A 19,040-nucleotide genomic window follows, 5' to 3' on the forward strand; every position below is an offset into this window, starting at 1 on the left:
CGCTCCCCTCTTATCACTATGTGGCAGTGGAAACCTGGGGCCATCTCCCATCACTGTGCCAGGTGTGTGAATGTGTGTTGGTGTACGTGTGGACGTGTGTGTGTGTGTGTGTGTACGTCTGTGTGTGTGTGAGTGTACGTGTGTGTGTGTGTGTGTGTGTGTGTAGGACTGTGTGTTTTACTCCAGGCTTCTTGGCTGTCTCCTAGCCTGGATGTTAGCTCACACCCCCCCTGGGGACTGCAGCTGCTCTGCTCTGGCCCTTCGTGTGGGTCCAGGGAGCTCCAGGAGAGAGGTGACTTGGCTGAGCTCTTCCCTCCTGTTCTGGTAGGCCTTCAGCCTCTCCTCTAGTGGGCCTCTGCAGGCCCAAGGCTCTTCTGGCTGGGGCTCTTGGCACTCGGCTGCTGCCTTGGCTGTTTTGTTCTGCTGGAATGCCATCGACGGGGAGTCTGTTCCCCTTGTGCAGGTAGAGAACGCTCAGCTTGGAGAGGATGAAGATGATGAATCGCAAGAGCTCTCAGCCGGTCTCAGAGTTAAAGCCTGTCATTTTTAAGTACACAGAAGCTACAGTAGCTACAGAAGGGCAAACAAGGACAGGTGTAGGACAAATCGTGTTGGTTTTCTTAACAATATAAGGACGCGTCACTGGTCTCTTTTCCATTAAGAGTGTGCTGTCACTGTTAGCCGCGGGGCTTGCAAATGCTCTCATAGTTTTAGGATTAGGGAAACGTGAAATTGACCTCCTCTCTCATTCTGTCCGCTCCTCCTCTTCCCAGCTGGCTGTGAAGCAACACACTCCAACACACACACAGGGTTGAATCAATAGAACCATAATCAGAGCACATTGATAGAGTTTAGGTGGCTTATTTATCTCATTTGCAAAAGCCTTCTCTGGGGTCGCTAGGGCAATGCAGCACCACAGGCATGTTTAAACGTGATGAACATGCAGGAGATTACCCATAAAACCTGCCTCTGTTTGGAATGGAGGAAGAGAGAAATAGATGAATGTAGGGCGAGAAAGAGGGAGAGAGAAAGGGGAGGGCGAGAAAGAAGAACACAGAGGCCTGAGACAGAGAGAGCGACAGATCCATAAAGGTAGAGAGAGAGACCAGTAAAGATAAGTCGAGGGAGATCATACAAGTTGAGGGAGGGAAATATAAAAGGAGACATTAAGAAATGTAGTTAATAGAAATGAAAGGATGAGAGAAAGCATGAGCAGAGCGAGGAAGAAAAAGGTTGGGAGGAGAAGAGAAGACACTGTGGAAGGAGAGGAGGCGCAAAAGAAAGAAAGCGTGAGAGAGCACCAACACGCTTGGGGGCAGAGTAATAAAGGATAGCAGTTAAAAACCAATACCTGCTTATTAACTTCCTACCTCTCCTGTACCAGAGAGCAGAACGCTGTTTATATTGGCTCTGTTCCTCTCCCTCATTTTCTTTGTCTAAACCAGAGGCCCTGACAGGGCACAATGCAATCACCGCCGAGTTGGATGGCGGCCATGTTGGAGTAGGGCACTGGCAGAGCTGACTTGCGGCCATGTTGGTTTAGGGCAGAGACGAAGTTGGGTTTCTGCCATGTTTGAGGACGGCATTGAGCTGGGGACTGTGGAGTCTGGCATGGTGGTGGGGCCGTGGACATACAGTAGACCTCCAGCTCTACTCAGACAGACAACAATAGCTTGAAGGACTGCAGAGTCCTGCCAGATCCCCTTGCTGAGTGACACACAATGGCAGCACAGCCTCCCTCCTCATAGCTCCCCTCTCTCTCTCTGTCTCTGTCTCTCTGTCTCTCTCTCTCCGAGCCTGAATACTGAATTACAGAGAGACCGTTGTGTGTGTGTGTGTGTGTTTGTCTGTAACGTGTGTGCTTCATGCTTTAGTGATGTGGTAATATCTAGTTAATCATGCAAAGGTCAAAGGGATGGTAAGTATGTAGTGTAAACATACACACTCACACATGCACGCAGACACACGCACACACACACACTTCCAACAATATTGGGTAAGACTGCCAAGGAGCTTCAGGGTTGAAGTGAGGGGAAGATCAGTTCTGAGGGAACAGCAGTGTTTTTCTGTGAGTCTAATTGCCTGTTGATGGAGCGCTAGGGAGCCTGTCGCTGGAGAGGCTGGTTTCCAGTTCCTCTGGTTCCACTGAGCCCAGGTTTCAACCTTCACCCTCTCTGCCTATCTACTGAAAACATGCTGCAACTCCTGCGGTGATTTAAGACCCTTCCCTGCTGAAGCAGGCTTCCACCCCCCACATCTCTCCCACTCTTACACACACACACACACACACACACTCATTCAACTGTGTAGGATTCTCACACACACACACACATCCCAATCACTTCCACCATCCTTCGCACTCAAGCACACACACCCACATACACACACCCACACACGGCGAGTTAAGGCCTGTCAGGCCTGTCCGCCAGACAAGGTTGTCTGAAATTTTCCACTAAATTGAACTCTTTCATTAGCGTCTGACAGATGTCTAAATGGCCGGTGTCTCCCTGTGCCCGAGCCCCCAGCACACCCCCCCTGCCTTCTGAAGTCTGCTCGAGGGGGTGGGGGCGGGGGGAGGCAGGGGAGAAGATGACAGGGGGAGGAAGAGGAGAGGGAGAGGACGGCGAGAAGGACGGGGGTAGAGCTAATCTAGGACGCGTCCTTAAGAGTGCCCTCCAGCTGTGAGAGAAGTTATCCCTCCCTCCTTCTTCCTTTCTCTCTCTCTCTTTTTATATATATATATCTTTCTCTCTTTTCTCTGTATCCCTCTTTAATTTGTCCGTTTCTTCTCCTCTCCATCTCTACGTGAGAGATCCAGTGGATGAAAAGATCTTTGATTCATAGTTTCTCTCAAGGATATTTAATTCTCAGTGTGAAAATGCTAGGCGAGGGGAGGGGAGGCGGTGGCAAGGTTGAGGGTGAAGGGGGGCCTCAGACACGATCAGTCGAACGCCGTGTCCTTGATGCAGGCTGATCAGAGTGTTTCCAAGCTCTGGGTTTGATAAGGAGAGTGGGCCTCATTAAAATCCAGCATCATGCCGAGACCACACACACAAACAAACACACAAAAACACACACAAACACACACACACACACACACACACAGGTCCCCACCTCCTTTGCCTTTCAGGTGGCGAAGTAATTAGTGCTGCTTCGTTGCTGGAATACAGACCCTGTGTTGTGTGTTGATATGAGGAGGTGCTCATCAAAGGCCCATCTCCAGTCTCACAAATGAACAGTTCTCAGACAGGGTTATCTTTGAATACCACGTGTCACTGTTCATATGAGTGTGGTTGGAATGCGAGCCCTGTCACATTTGATGTGCGAGTGTGCTTGCGTAAGTTTGTTATGATATCTGTCGAACTTGACTTGGCGTGCGTATGTGTGTGTATGATGTAGGTGGTTAATGATGTGTCCAGTAACTGGACAGTCGTTTGTACAGGTGTGGAAGCCAACACAGTACAGTTTCACTATGGTATTCTTCACCATGGTTTTAACCATAATAGTTTTGGTCACTATAGTTTTCATCAGTGCATTAATAACAGAGCAGACACGCCTGGCAGGCCCTGTGGAAGAGAGATGAGCTAACTCAGTCAGCGTGAGCTACTCAGTAAAACCAACTCAGTCTTACAGCATCTGGGCCTTGCCAGGTCACTGAACATTTCCTATATAAACCCTCATTCCTGTAAAGGTAGTGTAAGCTCAGAAGCGTTGAGCTTGTACCTGGGTCTAAACGTCTGGGCCGTGTTCAGATGTGAACTGTCTTGTGTGTTGGCTCTGGGCCATCAAACATTCATGGAGCAGCCTGGAGAAACTCATGCAATCAAAAGCAAGGTTACCCCTAACACTGATGCCGGTGAATATTACGGTGTAGAGTATGGATGTAACTGGCTGTTCCTGTAAAGGTGTGTGTGTGTGTGTGTGTGTGTGCGTGCGTCACTTTAAATCCAGTCAGATGCAAGCAGCAGTAAGTCCACAGTAAATAGTTAGTTTTTTTGTATCGTAATTCAACAGACCACATAAGCACACACTTCCCTCTCTCTCTCACTCGCTCACACATGCACACACACACCGCTAACCCCAAAGCGATGTCATTATGGACGCTCATTATAGGAATCAATTTAATTAAGGGCTGTAATTGCCGTAGTGAAGCCCAAATGCTATCGCAAACAAGACTGGAGAAAGTAAACCTCATTGACGCGTCGCTTAGTCCAGTCTCTCTTTCTGTGTGTACAATTATTTAACAGCAAAATATTAATCGCTTGTTTCAAATTAACTTCCTCACCCCTCCTTGGCAGTCTGAGTTGGTGTTGCTGTTTAAGTGTATTGATTTGAGTAGGGAGGGGGTGTAATGTAGGCTAACTATGTTAAATACTTAGAGTACTTAGCGTCTGCGCTACAAAGCATTACTAATGCAGGATCCCTCACTCAGTCAGTTTCCTGCCTGTGGGTTAATTGTTTACCAAGGAAATTGAAATGGGGGTAATGCAGGGTAACTGGGTGATGAAAAGGGGATATTACTGTTCCAAACAGACTGCGAGCTAATTTATGTGTTTTAAGGAGAGTGAAAATGAAAGTTGTGTTCAGCTGTCAAAGTCTGTGTGTGTGGTGTGTGCTTGTGTGTGTGCGTGTGTGTGTTTGGGCTGGGTCTCAGGCGATGGTCAACGATATTGAATCCCGACTGTGAGGACCATCTGTCTGACTTTGTGTAAGCAACTCACCGTCTCACCTTCAACCCCTCAGAGAGAGAGAGAGAGAGAGAGAGAGAGAGAGAGAGAGAGAGAGAGAGAGAGAGGGAGGGAGGGAGGGAGGGAGGGAGGGAGGGAGGGAGGGAGGGAGGGAGGGAGGGAGGGAGAGAGAGAGAGAGAGAGAGAGAGAGAGAGAGAGAGAGAGAGGCAAAGAGTGAACGGTGTGATGAATATGTAGAAAGCTCGTGAATGAACTGCATAAACAAAGAGAGAGGTTGGATAGAGGTAACACTGACATACACCGAGGGATACCACAGGCTAAGATAAATACGAGAAAAAGAAATAGCCTGGCTGTCACATCAGTCATATGACACGGGTGCTTTCGAGGTGCTGACTTTTGGCAGCTAGTATAAGGGTCTCTCACACACACACACACACACACATACACACACACACATAACACACACAGATATAGAACAAAGACTCACAAACCAACACACACAAATACACACTTACTCACACACATACTTTACATACATACACAAGATAACAACGCTCTGTCTTGTACGGGTTTGTTTTTTCACTTGGCTACCTGTCAGCTCAACTGGCCTTTCTAGCTCTGGCTCATTCCATACTGGCCAGGGCCAGGGGCAGGGGCATGGCCAGGGCCAGGGCCAGGGCCAGGGGCAGGGGCAGGGGCAGGGGCAGGGGCAGGGGCAGGGGCAGGGGCAGGGGCAGGGGCAGGGGCAGGGGCATGGCCAGGGCCAGGGCCAGGGCCAGGGCCAGGGCCAGGGCCAGGGCCAGGGGCAGGGGCAGGGGCAGGGCCAGGGCCAGGGGCATGGCCAGGGCCAGGGCCAGGGCCAGGGCCAGGGCCAGGGCCAGGGCCAGGGCCAGGGCCAGGGCCAGGGCCAGGGCCAGGGCCAGGGCCAGGGCCCTGAACCTGAATGTGGTGTCAGGCAGCGCTGGGCAGTGTTGGGCAGAATGGAGAGGAAATAGAAGCGATAAGTAGATAAGAGCTATGGAGAAAGAGGTCACACAACTACAATGTCAACAGCTCATCTGACAGATAGACACCTTGCCAACTGGCACCAACCTGGCACCGTTTGCCCTAACTGGGGGATAGAGGCTGGAGAGAGACAGGCCAGAGGAAGAGAGGCTGGGAGATAGAGAGAGGCTGGGGGATAGAGGCTGAAGAGAGAGAGGCTGAAGCAAAGTGGCTGAAGAGGAGAGAGGCTAGGGGAACAGAGGCCGGGAGATTGAGACTGGGGGACGGAGGCCGGGGGATAAAGAGAGGCTTAGGAGATGAAGGCAGAATGGTAGAGAGGCTGGAGGGATAGAAATGCTGGAGAAAGAGGGGCTGGAAGTAGGGGGTTTGAGGGAGAGCAGCCTTGGGGAAAGACAGTGGGAGAGATGCAGGTATGTGAGCTGGAAGAAAGATGTTTCTAGAGTTCTAATTACCAACCACAAACACACACACACACACACACACACAAACACACTGTTGGAAAAAGGTAAATGTCACCACAGACTGGGTGTCTGTGTAAATATGGCAGATAACAGATCATGTTCAGAAAGGAGAGAGGGGGTTGTGGGTGGAGGGTCTTGTGGAGAGGATAATGAATGACAGAAGGGCTGCTCCAGGGGCTGTCAGCGAAGAAGAGACGGTGCTGTGGAATTGTGGGATGGTGGAGGGAGAAAGCTTTTGTGTGAGGAGCTGCAGGAGCTCTGCCAGATCAAACACACCAGCGCCTCTACAGGCCCGCCCCCCGCTAGGCATTCTGGGTAGACAGAACTGGTAAAAGACATAAAAACGGAACAGCATTTGTGTGTTTGTGTGTGTGTGTGTGTGTTTGTACTGTGTGTGACAGTATAGACATCTTTAAATAACAGAGAACAATAATTATCTCTAGTTAGACAATTCTATCCATATGTAACCTCAGTGTGTGTGACCACCTAGCCCAGCCTGGATATACTTACGCCACACTCATGTCACTCCTCTAACATAATAAATAGCGGGTACGTTACAGTCATACTTGAGCTTGCCTCACTTATGGATGCTAATATTGGTTAGATGTGACCTATCCATCTCCGGGGCAACTGCAGGTCACAGTTGAGTAAGCAGCAGTCTCTAGGGGACAGTTATTTCTGGAGACCTCCAGAATCTGATCCTCTGGGGCTGTGAAGTGGCAGCAGAAGGGCCGCGTGGTGGCTGGGTCCAGGGGTCTGGATGAAGACCTCCAGGCCAGCGCTGGCTGCCACCTGCAGGCTCTGGGGCTCACCCTGGGTCAGGGATGAAGAGCCACGTAGAGTGGAGGACTTACTGTCGATGATGGGAACAGACTGAGGACAAAAGGGGGAGAAATGGTAGAGGGTGAGAGGGCATGCAAAACAAGAAACAAGAACAGGAAAGTGAGTATTGTTTGTGAGAAAGGGAGAGAGAGAGAGATAGAGAGAGAGACAGAGAGAGAGAGAGAGAGAGAGAGAGAGAGAGAGAGAGACAGAGAGAGAGACAGAGAGAGAGACAGAGAGAGAGTGAAAGGGCAAGAAGGATAAAGGTGTTTGATTGAGTCAAAGGATCAAAGCCTTACTTCACCCTGTGACTGTTCTAACTGAGCCAGGGGCATTATGGGTAAGGCATGATGCGTCATACAGACACACACATGGCACACACACACACACACCCTGCAGATGGAACAAAAACAACATATCAATCTGTCTACTGTGTGTCAGTGTGCACTCACCCGTACATACGTGTGTGTGAACACGTGTGTGTGTGTGTGTGACGGAGACAAGGCCTGGCTGGATGAGTGTGATTGATACCGGGCTAGATTTGGAGAATTACTGTCATTCGTCTCTCTGCAGATCAAACAAGAACATAATCCCCCATAAAAGAGAGATGGGGGGGGGGGGGGGGGTGTTCCAGCAAAGAATGGACAGGCAGACAGGGAGATGGAGAGGGAGGGAGTGTCAGAAAGAGGGAGCGGGAGGGAGAGAGAGGTGACAGAGCTCGTTTGTCTGTGAAGTGTTTGCTTGTTTTCACCAAAGGGAATCCAAACAACTCCCCCATCAATCAGCTCTATTAACCTGCAACATGGAAGTGGGAAAGGAGCCCCGTCTGCTTCACACACACACACACACACATGCACACACACACACACACGCACACACACACACCTCGGACTATCATACTAGGTGTGTAAGGGGTGATGATGAATATCTTGTTTACCGTTTGTGGTGGACAGTGTGCGATAGGTGGACGGCCTGGTAGCTCTCTCTCTCTGATCATGTGTGTGTGCTGTCTCTTCCAGATGCACCACCCCATTCAGATGAAGCCTGCAGACAGCGAGAAATCAAATGGTGAGTGAAATCCTAAGTCAACGTACACACACACACACACACACACACACACACACACACACTGACATACACCTCCAGTCCCCTGCCTGCACTGTCTCTCTTTGAAAACGTTTCTTGGCTTAGAATGAAATGAATGAATTCCGAATGAACCCTTTTTTTGTATGTTATATTCTGTACTGTGGTGTGGTACAGTTTGTGTGTGTGAGAGACAGTTAGAGAGAGGGAGAAGTGGATCAATATGAATTATTAACAGGCAGAGAGGGGGGCAGAGAGAGTTGAACCGTTTGCCCCTGTGGTGAACCAGACTGTCTCCAGTCCCCAGTGTCCTCGCTCACCCCTTAGTTTCTCTTCCTAACATGCAATCTACCTCTCTCTCTTTTACAAACACACAGTAACACACATTTCCAACAGTCACCCCAGTGTTTCAGACAGGCATCTACCGTCGGCTGATATTGCCAATGATAAAGACTGACTCCATCTTTTGGAATGTTATTACCATCTTGGCAAATGGCCAAGGATGTAATCCCCAAAAATGTGGCCAACAATGACAGCATAAGTAGAGAGATAGAGAGACCGAGATGCAGTGAGAGAAAGAGGAGAGACCACTCTACTCCATATGGGGAGAGAAAGAGAGAGTAGAGCCATAAGCGGTATGACAGCCCATAGTCATAATTTAGATCTCAATAAAGCTCCTGCATGTGCAATCTACTGCCAGAGAGTATCATCCACCACAGAGAGATCCCATTCAGCTTAAATATGAGAAACTTTAATGAACCTACTACTCCTATCAACCACTCTGCTGATAGAAGATGAAGAATCTCCCTATAAGATAACTCCATCTTGGTAACGATGATAGACTTTAATAAATCTAGCTAGCTCTACCACCTTATACTGTAATGAAAAATAACCGATGAAATATATCCATCTTGTTAATGATAATAACCTTTAATGAAACATATTATATAATATAGTCTTTCTAACATTGATGAATTGTGTTCAAGAGCTTTATTAGTTTGGTCAATCAAGAAGCTAGTGTGTGTGTGTGTGTATGTATGTTTGTGTGTGTGTGTGTCTGTGTGTGTGAGGGAGAGAGAGAGAGAGAGAGAGAGAGAGAGAGAGAGAGAGAAAGAGAGAGAGAGAGAGAGAGAGAGAGAGAGAGGGAGAGAGAGAGAGAGAGAGAGAGAGAGAGAGAGAGAGAGAGAGAGAGAGAGAGAGAGAGAGAGAGAGAGAGAGAGAGAGAGAGAGAGAGAGAGAAAATAAAGAAAGAAATGAACATAATCTTGGGGAAGCGATAGCTTTTCAATGACACCAGTTCAATTTAAAGAACAATTCCTCATCACTAGTGTATCTGTGTTTGTTTCTTTTTACTCTGTATCGATACGCAAAGTAAATTAATTACTGTTCTGTAAGAATTGTGCTAATCTCTCTCTGGAGTGATGCACAGTCTGTGTAAGAAGTAGTTTGGGTCTTTGAAACAACACTTATCTTTCCTGTGTATCCCGACGGTTTGTTTTTAAACGCACAAACAATTCAAACAGCAAAATAAACAAGTGCGCTATTGATTTCCCAGAGTGCAACAGACCGCTTATCTCTTTCGCCTCGCGGTAAGAGCTGACAGTTTCCTCATTAAAAATGAATTGGATTAGCATTGCATTGAATGTGGGGAACACACACACACACGTCCTACAGACAGAGGCAATTCTGTGGAAATAAAGCGATTGGGTCAGAGAGGTGGATCACACAGGAACCTTGAGAGACATAGAGAGAGAAATAGACTGTGTGTGTGTGTGAGAGATGGGGGTGCGGGAGAGAGAAATAGAGAGGGGTGAGGGAGAAAAATAGAGAGGGGCGAGAGAGAGTCTCACAGTGTTGGTGTTGAGGTGTTAATGAGACATTGATCACAGCCCGCAGATGGCATGATGAAAAAGTAATTTCTCTCCTTTTTTCTCTCTCTCTCTCTCTCTCTCTCTCTCTCTCTCTCTCTCTCTCTCTCTCTCTCTCTCTCTCTCTCTCTCTCTCTCTCTCTCTCTCTCTCTCTCTCTCTCTCTCTCTCTCTCTCTCTCGCCGCCTCTTACCCTCTCCCCCCTCTCCTATTTTTCACGTCTGTTCCGTAATGTCGTTCCTCTGCAGCTGTGGAGGACAGGAAGCTGTTTATCGGGATGGTGTCTAAGAAGTGCAATGAGAACGACATCCGAGTCATGTTCTCAGCATTCGGACAGATTGAGGAGTGTCGGATCCTCCGAGGCCCAGACGGACTCAGCAGAGGTGTGTGTCCTCGGGCCCATCTCCATCCGTTAACACACACACACACACACACACACATCCACTCTCATCCCAACCCCTCACCCTGCGCCCTTCTCCCCTCAAACACGCCCATCCTATCCCCCCCCCCCCCCCATTTCTGTCTCTACCTCGCCAGGCTATCACGCACATCTGAGCCCCTTGGAACGTCTGCAGAATAGAAGAATTAACCCAAACACATACACTTACACTTACTCTGCTTCACCTCACCCTAAAATGATCTTAACCAAGCTTTCTATTGGAAAACCAGTTCAACATAATTGGTCATGCGAACATTAGCAATAGAGTTAAATACACGTGTGTAGTAGACAGGGCCCTGCCTTCTACAGGATAGAACAGTAGTACACACAGTGACTGGGGTCAGTCCGCAGGTAACCTTACAAGAAGCTCCACACTCCTTCCTCTTCTTCCCCCCTTCTCCCAACATCCTCCTACCCCCGTGCTTCCCCCACTGCTGTCCTCCTCCTCCCTCCCTGCCCCCTCCCTCTGTGGTCTCTGTGTGGGAGGAGAGGGGGGAGCCCGGGGGGGGGGGGGGGGCGGTCCTGCCAAACCAAACTGTCTGTCCCGCTGTCACACAGAGCTGTCACCTGTCAGTGTCACTCAGGTTTGGCTGTTGCTGTCGGTCATGTACCTTCTCTGTGGGTCTCACTGTTGTTATGGATGTGACGACTATCAATGTTGATTGTCTTATTTTTCTCTGTACGCCTCTCCTTCCTATCTATTCTCTCTCTCTTCTCTCGCCTCACTTTTTCTTCCTTTCTCAAGGTGCCTCCTCCCTCCTCAATCTCATCCCCGCACTCCCTCCGCCCCCCCCAGTCCTTCGCTATCCTAGCATCCTCTCTCCCTTCTGTCTTTCTCTCTCTCCCTCTCCTTTTCTCTCTTTCTCTCTGTTTCTCTGTCTCTCTCCCTCTCCCTCTCTCTGCCCTACACTGTCCTATAATACACCCCCGCTCATCTGTCCTCTATTCAGCCATCTCGCATCTAACTCCTCCACACCCCCCCCTCCTTCCTCTCCCACCCTCCTCCCCTCTCCTTCCTCTCTCTCCCTCCCTCCTATTTTATCTTCTTGAATAACACAATCTCACGGGGCTATCCCTCCGTCACTTCAAACACAAACCAACAACAGCCGCTTAGCAACACGTCCAGCCCAGTCTTGTCCGCGGCGCGGTCCAGCCAGTAAACAAGAGTGCCAGGTTGCAGATATTTAGGCCTTCAAGTGGGTCTGTCTGACGTCCCGGAGGCCCCGGGTTCCAAGCTAGCGCAGCACGGTGCACACTAATAAAGCTCCATATCAATCAGAGCCCAGCTAGCGCTCCAGAACTCGCATCACCAGCCCAGCTATTAATAACATATGGATCAGACCACTGGTGGATGGCGGGGGGGCCTGGGGAGCTAGCCCACTTTCATTAAAGGACTGTTCTCCTTGTCGTCACAGACAGAATGCGGCCCGTGAGGTATTTATAGGTGCAACCCTGTCCCTTCTCCCTCAGGAGAGTAGGAAACAAGACTTGCGCTGCGACGCAAAAACTTTTTATCAGCTTTTCATCAGGCTTTCGTGTTAATTGATTTGGCATGGAGGAGGAGGAGGATTAGGAGTGCGACGAAGAGGAGGAAAAAGACTGGCAGGAGAAGACGAAGGAGGTTTAGGAGGAGGAGACGGAGGAGCAGAAGGTGAAGTAGGAAAAGGTAGACACGGGGTAAAGCAAAGATGAGGAAGAGGAGGAAGAGTAAAGAAGAGGAGGAGAATAAGGACTTTAAGGGAGAGGAGGGATAGCAGAAGGAGAAGTGGAAGGAGGACAAAGAGGATGAGGAGGAAGAGTCAAGTGAAGAGGAGGCGTAGAGGGGAAAGAGTTGTAGAATTAGACGTCGAGGTAGGGTTTTTTTTTTTCACGGTTTCAGATGTAGAGAAGAGTGAGCCATGTTTTGAGGGCAGAAGTCTGGGAGGACTGTACGGCCACCGAGGCCTGACTATCTAAATAGAGAACGCTGTGGAAGTCACCAGTGGTGACGTGGAAGTCAGGATCCAGTCAGGATCAGTCTAGCAGGTCAGCCCAAACGGGCTGCCTCCCTGGTACTGAGCAGAAGTGGGTCGGACAGCATAGACAGAGGACACACCGGGCGTTCCAACCCATCTGAGAGGAGCCCAAGTTACTGTAGACGGATGTAAGTTTAGAACTTCCAGCCCAAAGTGGAGATCCAATGACCTAAATGAACGGATGTCGTCAAGTCCGTGTCTCGGTTTTAATGAAAGGGTTATCCCATTCCTGTCAGGGATACCCTAGAGAGCAGAGCACATTTCTCTCAAGGTCTCCAATCCTAACCCACACACTAGCATCCCATGTTCTGGGTACTCGGTCTAGTGCAGATCACATAGGGCTGCTAGCATCCTTTACCCTCAACCCAGTTCTATCAGCAGGGTGACAGGACGTCAATTCATAAACCTGTCTCTTTAATGCATCTGACCTTCACATCCTCCTCCGTCCCTCCCTCCCACCTTCCCTCCCTCCCTCCCTCACTTAAACATTGCTTTTCACGGCACCCTTTCTCTCACACTCATCTACTCTCTATCTTCCTCTCTCTCTCTCTCTGTCTCAATTTCTGTGCCCCCAACACAGTCATGACAAGTTGATATTCCGACTTTCTGTGCCAGCTGCGCATGTGTACATGCATACAGTATGTGAGTGTGTGTGTGTGTGCGCGCGCGTACGTGCGTATGTGTGTATGAGCAAGTGTGTGTGTGTGTGAGACGTCGACCTGGGGATGGCTGTGTGTGCTAGGCTACTATAAAGAGAATTGTTGAAACACTTCTCATCATCTCTCTCACCTCCCCTAGTTAGAAACATTCAACCTAGAATAAACTCTCGAGAACCAAAACAAGCCAACACCTCTCAGTATCAACAAAAACCTGACTACGTTCATGGCATTGGTTCACCATTGATTGGATGAAAAATATTGTCAATTAGAGTGTGGAAGGGGAAAGAGATCCTTAGGGAGAAAACCTACACCCCCACACGCCCCTCCCTCTGGAATTACTTCATTTGAGCTGATTTTGATGTGATTTCTATGGAGCTGCATTCTCCATCAGGCCCCGGGGACTGTCAGTGCCCCCCTCTTCTCACTAATCCCCCTCCCCCTGCCAGAACAGGAGAGAAGGATGAGAGAGGAAGGAGAGCTCAGGGGCACCTAATCAGATACGCAAAAACAAGCCCAAACGAATTCAAATCGCTTTCATGCAAATTGGGGTGATTTACATTGTTGAGAGAGAGAGAGAGAGAGAGAGAGAGAGAGAGAGAGAGAGAGAGAGAGAGAGAGAGAGAGAGAGAGAGAGGAGGGGAAGAGAGCGGGAAAGAGACAGAAAACAGAATGAGAAAGAGCAGACAGAAAGAAAGATGGAAAAAGAGGGAAGGAAAAAGACAGACAGATAAAAGGGGATCTTACTCAGGTGTAAATAATTCTATTTTTGCATAAGAGCAAGACAGCAGGACATAAAGAGATGGATAAAAGAGAGATAGAGAGATTGAGAGAAAAGCGCTTCATCCACCTTATTTCCATAATAAAGTCATAAACAGCCATCCTCATTGGTTCACCCCCCCCCCCCCAAAAAAAAAAAGATGAGAAAAAAAAAATCGAAATGAACCAATCAAAAGATGTGCTGCTGATTGGACAGCCTGTCATGACTGTGGTTGGGGCTGGGCGTGGTCGTCATGACACTATGCCTGTTAGCTGTGGGCTGTTGTTCCTTAGCGACTGAGAACAATGTTGTCTTGCCTGTTTAGACGTTCTCTGTAAAATCTCTGTTTTGGGTTTATAACAACGACTTGTCCAACCCTTTTGTCTTGTTTTGTTTTTTCTTGTCTCTTCCTCCTCTTCCTCCTCCCTCTCCTCCTCCACCTTTCCTTATCCCCAATGTCCCCTCCCTTCCTGTTCCCTCCCTCCCTCCATCCCTCCATCCCTCCCCTCCCCTCCCTACAGGATGTGCGTTTGTCACGTTTTCTACCAGGGCTATGGCACAGAATGCAATCAAAGCCATGCACCAGTCTCAGACTATGGAGGTACTGTACCCTCGCCCTTCCTCTGTTCTATACCCCCTCTATCTCTTTATCCATTCTCTCTATCACTCTCTCCATCTCACTCAGTCTCTCTCCGTCTATTTCTCTCCATGTTTCTCTCTCTCTCTCGCTTTCTTTCTTATTCTCTTGCTCTGATGTTATCAGTGCTGTAACATCCTCATCCAAAATTGCAAAGTAGGACTGAAAAAAAAAAAAAAAAAACCCCAACCCCCCAACCCCCCAACTTTTACACACTGAAAAGAAGACAACCTTAACTAGAGTTCCCTCACAGTCCAGTCCTGTCTGAATCACTGAAGCCCCTGTCTATCAGGCAGGTACATGGGTACCCCTGGCTGCCACACACAACATCTCAAGGATCCCAGATCCCAAGGAGTAGTGTGGCTCCATTAAATATGACAGGCAGCATTACAACATTTAGACAGGACCCCCATCAGTCACCCTGTGACCCTATGACCTCCATATTGTCATGTTCCCAACATTTTGTTACCCTTGTCAACATGGAGCTGGAGATGACAGGACTGGGATTGGGAAAAAATGACACGACCCGTGTGTGTGTGTGATAATGACATACTGTATCAAAGGCAGAGGACCATTGACATTCACCCCAGTGACCCTCTCATTATAGATGATCATTATAATCATCCCTTATTGATGGGCTTTGACCCTGACGGGAAGAGTGCTGTCTGTAGTTTGTGACTTCAATGTGTGTGTGTGTGTGTGTGTGTCTTCGTGTTTATGTGCATGCATGTGTGCATTTTTCTGCGTGCGTTTTTTATGACACACATATTATCCTGTACACCTTCAGCAACATGAGTGTTAAATTCCTGTTTATTTGAGTTATCCGCACTCTAAGCAGTCATTTAGCACAATGACCAGAGCAGATCTGTCTGCTATCCCCAGATTTTATCACGCATACATAAAGACCCAAACAGGATGCAGAGAATATAACTGTGGACAATGGTGGAAGTGCTTCATTTCCATCTGAAAAACATGCTGTCTGTGTCTGGGCACACATTAATTGCCACATCCGGGTTTTTTTTTATATTCCCCAGTTTGCAATTTACAAATAATTACTTTGGGTCCAAAAGAGAGGTTGGTAAATAGAGTTTGGTTATTGTCTCGTCTCTATTGGTCCCCAATGTCTTGGATAGGGGGGGATTGTGTTTGTGTGTGTGTGTGTTTTGAGAGGCAGGGAAAGAGACCTATTCACTGATGGCCTTGTCACTGTCAAATCCATTCTCATTATGTTCTGACATTCAGGACTCAGGTACACACACACACACAAAAACACACACACACACACAAACACCCACACACCCAGACACTTCCACACAGACACACACACACCCTTGTTGTGAATGTCAGGGCATAATGAAAGTGGATATGACCTAGACAGGTAATTCACTTGAAAGTGTACACACACACAAGCACACAGTGTTGTCAGAGTGTTGAGAAATAGGGCAGACTCATTATGTCATATGGTGTTGTTCCTGTGCTGTGTACCAGCTGATGAGAACCTGTGTTCATATTATTCATTCTCTCTATAAATGCTCATTTGTAGCTCCCTTTACTGCATGTGCCTGTGTGCTGTGTCTCACCAATCATTCTTCTTCCGGCTGGAGAGACTGATGGTTCACGCACAAACCAGTACAAACACAATATGAGTTGAAGTGATTCCAGTGCTTGACCAAATGCACACTATGATATAAGAAAGGAGCAGATGGGTGGACAGATAAACTGAGGGAAATAAGTATTCACAGTAAGCTTGTTTGATCAATCAGAGTGTGTTGTTGTTTGCAGGACCATATAATGCTGTAGGATCTTCAGGTACCTCTGACTACAGACAGAGCTGTCTGTCAGTACTGATAATAATCCCCATACTGAGTTCAAGTTCAAGTCTTTTGTTTGTCAGGTACACAGAACAACACAAGGTCAGACTGGGCACTGAAATTCTTAAGACAAGACAACGCAAGCACCTGGCATAACATATAAGTACACAGAACATAATTTACATCTATGCTGAGCTTAAATAAGTGAGACTTCCTAAATATACAGATAGCAATAAATAATCGACTATACTAACCCTAATACTAAAACTTCCTAAATTACAGATAACAATAAATAATAAACTATACTAACCCTAAATGCACATAAAACCTATTTCAACCCTATAACCTATTCAACCTACGTGGAGTATAGTACAATAGTGCAAAATTGCAGATCAGTGACTATGTCAATGGGGTTAGGGTTAGGGTTAGAGGTTAGGTTACAGGAGCCTGGTGGCGAGGAACAGTGAGGTACAGTAGTGCAATGTTACTGATAGTGCAGTAGCAGAAAGGGACAGTGTATAAGTGACTAGTGTGCAGTAAGTTCTACTCCTACATCATGGTATATGGGGCATTATACTGGAGGGGGTTCAAACACACAGGAGCCGTGCCACGTGGTCTCCATGGTAAGAGAGAGGCTGTGTGTTTATGTCACTGGTTAAATGTATCTGTGAAATGCTCGACACTAGCGTATGACAGATCAATTTTCAGGTGTGTGGGTCTTTCTTCCTCCGTATTTCTGTGTGAGAGAGGAGGTCTCAGTGCCAGTTAAATGAGAGAGATGTGGAGTATATTTGCTGTCCACGGTTGTCTAGGGGAGTTGGTCTGGCTCGTCGTTTATCTGTGTTCAGAGGGAGCGAAGAGGCGCGCGGGCCTTCTGGAGGGCACGTCTTCCACGCTGAGTTTCACGCAGCGGAGATTGCTTCCCCTCTCAGAGAAAAGGAGAAGCGTGTATGCAGGGAAACCCACCACCAGCATCTCTGGAGTGAAAGGCCCCTGCCCCTCCGCCCCTCTCCCAGGGCAGAGCTCTCATTCTGGGCTGCGTTTCCCCGGCCTGCTGGGTGTCAGCTGGAGTAATGAGATATTTAGCGGAGAGAGAGAGAGTCCGTCTCCAGGGGAATCGGCTCCAATGCCAGGGCCCCAGACTGACACTTTCCTCCGAATGCAATTCTCTCCTTTTTTATCTGGGTCTCGTCAGAGTAAAGAGAGAGAACGACTGCTGGAGATCGAGTAAATATGCTTGAGCTGCTGTCAGCCCAAAGACATGCTCATCCACCAGATGAAGTCAAGTCCACAGAGGCCAGTCGGGGCTCGTCATACACACACAAACACACACACACACACACATTTAGAATAGCGATGTGTTGAGGACTAGTGATGGCAGATAGCAAACCAAATCCCCTCCCCAGTTAACTGACTCTGAAACTCGCCTCCAACTAAATGTAGCAATCAAACGTTTTTTTATTCTCCTGTGGCACAATGCCTTTGTTTCTGAAGGTTTAGCCCCTAGTTAAGCTTTGATTACACTGAGTGGAAGGGTTTGATATGATAGAATATGTCTGTTTAAGCTTCACTGTCTGTTGCCCTTCTCTGTGGTTAATCAGTGGTGCTTTGTCTTTCATGTTATGGCTCTGCATGTGTCCGTGTGTGTGTGAGTGTTAGTGTGTGTGTGTGTGCGTGTGTGTGTGTGTAGGAGTGTGTACTTGTATGCACGGATGTGTGCGTGTCTTCACGTTTGTTATGAATATGCCAGCCCTGTCATCAGAGTATTATTCCTGTACAAAAGCATTCACACATACAGACAAACACACACACACACACACACACACAAGACACATTTATCTCATCAACTTCTACAGAGTTTGTGACAATTTCGATCTGATCTTTTTATTCCTTCAAATCTCTCAGAATCTCTTTCTCATCCTCCTCTTGGTCTCATCTCCCCTTCTCTATGACCATCTCTCTGTTCTCTCTCTCTCTCCCACAGTCTCCCCCCCCCCCCCCCCCCCCCCCCACTGCTCCCTCTCTCCCACCCCATATCCAAGAGGTGATGAAATAGTTCTAGAACTCAGGAAATCTCTTTCTGGGGGGAAAAAGAGCTTTGTGGGCAGTCAGATAGCTGAGGCCGGAGGTGAGCGCAGGCCCACGGGGCTGGTGTGTTGTCATGTCCTGGTGTCTGGCGCATTGTGCATGCATCTCCGAAGGCACACTGTAATAACGGACAGTAGTTGTTCTGTGAGTGCCTCAGATTAGTCCATAGGATAAGACCCTTCTCATTTAGGATGTTAACCCTGGTCTCTCTCTCCCTCCTCCCCCTCCGCCCCCCCCCCCCCCCCCCTCGCAGGGCTGCTCGTCCCCCATCGTGGTGAAGTTCGCCGACACGCAGAAGGACAAGGAGCAGAGGCGTCTGCAGCAGCAGCTGGCCCAGCAGATGCAGCAGCTCAACAGCGCCACCACCTGGGGGAGCCTGACGGGCCTGGGGGGCCTGACCCCGCAGTATCTGGCTGTAAGAGGACCGTCCGCGTCGCCCACCCCTTACTGCAGCCCCGCAGCCAACGCAGCCGCCGCCGCAGCAGTCAGTTGCCCCCCACCGCCCCCCCTCCCCCCACCCCCCACTTTCACCACCACGATCGCCCTTACTGCCCATGTACTCCTCCGGAGACACCCACACCCCCCATTTCCCTCTTTCGTTCTTATTCTCCTTCCTTCCCTCCTTTTTTAGAATGTCATGGTTTTATCTTTTCTTCGCTCGCCCCCCTCCCTTTCCTCTTTTTCTCCTCCTCCCCAGGGGGCGTAGC

General features: G+C 48.6%; 1 protein-coding gene across 3 annotated transcripts in view; it reads left to right on the top strand.

The window, feature by feature from the left end:
• Positions 1 to 19,040, top strand: part of celf2 (cugbp, Elav-like family member 2) — a 106,454-nt gene that overhangs the window by 75,864 nt on the left and 11,550 nt on the right. For 2 of the 3 annotated variants that reach the window (XM_084701220.1, XM_084701221.1), the window contains exons 5-8: positions 7,997 to 8,045; positions 10,176 to 10,310; positions 14,319 to 14,398; positions 18,587 to 18,817. In XM_084701220.1, the coding sequence (XP_084557346.1) occupies positions 7,997 to 8,045; positions 10,176 to 10,310; positions 14,319 to 14,398; positions 18,587 to 18,817 (495 nt within the window). The remainder of the gene's footprint in view (positions 1 to 7,996; positions 8,046 to 10,175; positions 10,311 to 14,318; positions 14,399 to 18,586; positions 18,818 to 19,040) is intronic. The other variant, XM_084701222.1, reaches the window with a different exon arrangement.

This window comes from Hypomesus nipponensis, chromosome 7 (assembly GCF_054491055.1).
Source record: "Hypomesus nipponensis isolate SF chromosome 7, ASM5449105v1, whole genome shotgun sequence".
NCBI lineage: Eukaryota > Metazoa > Chordata > Actinopteri > Osmeriformes > Osmeridae > Hypomesus > Hypomesus nipponensis.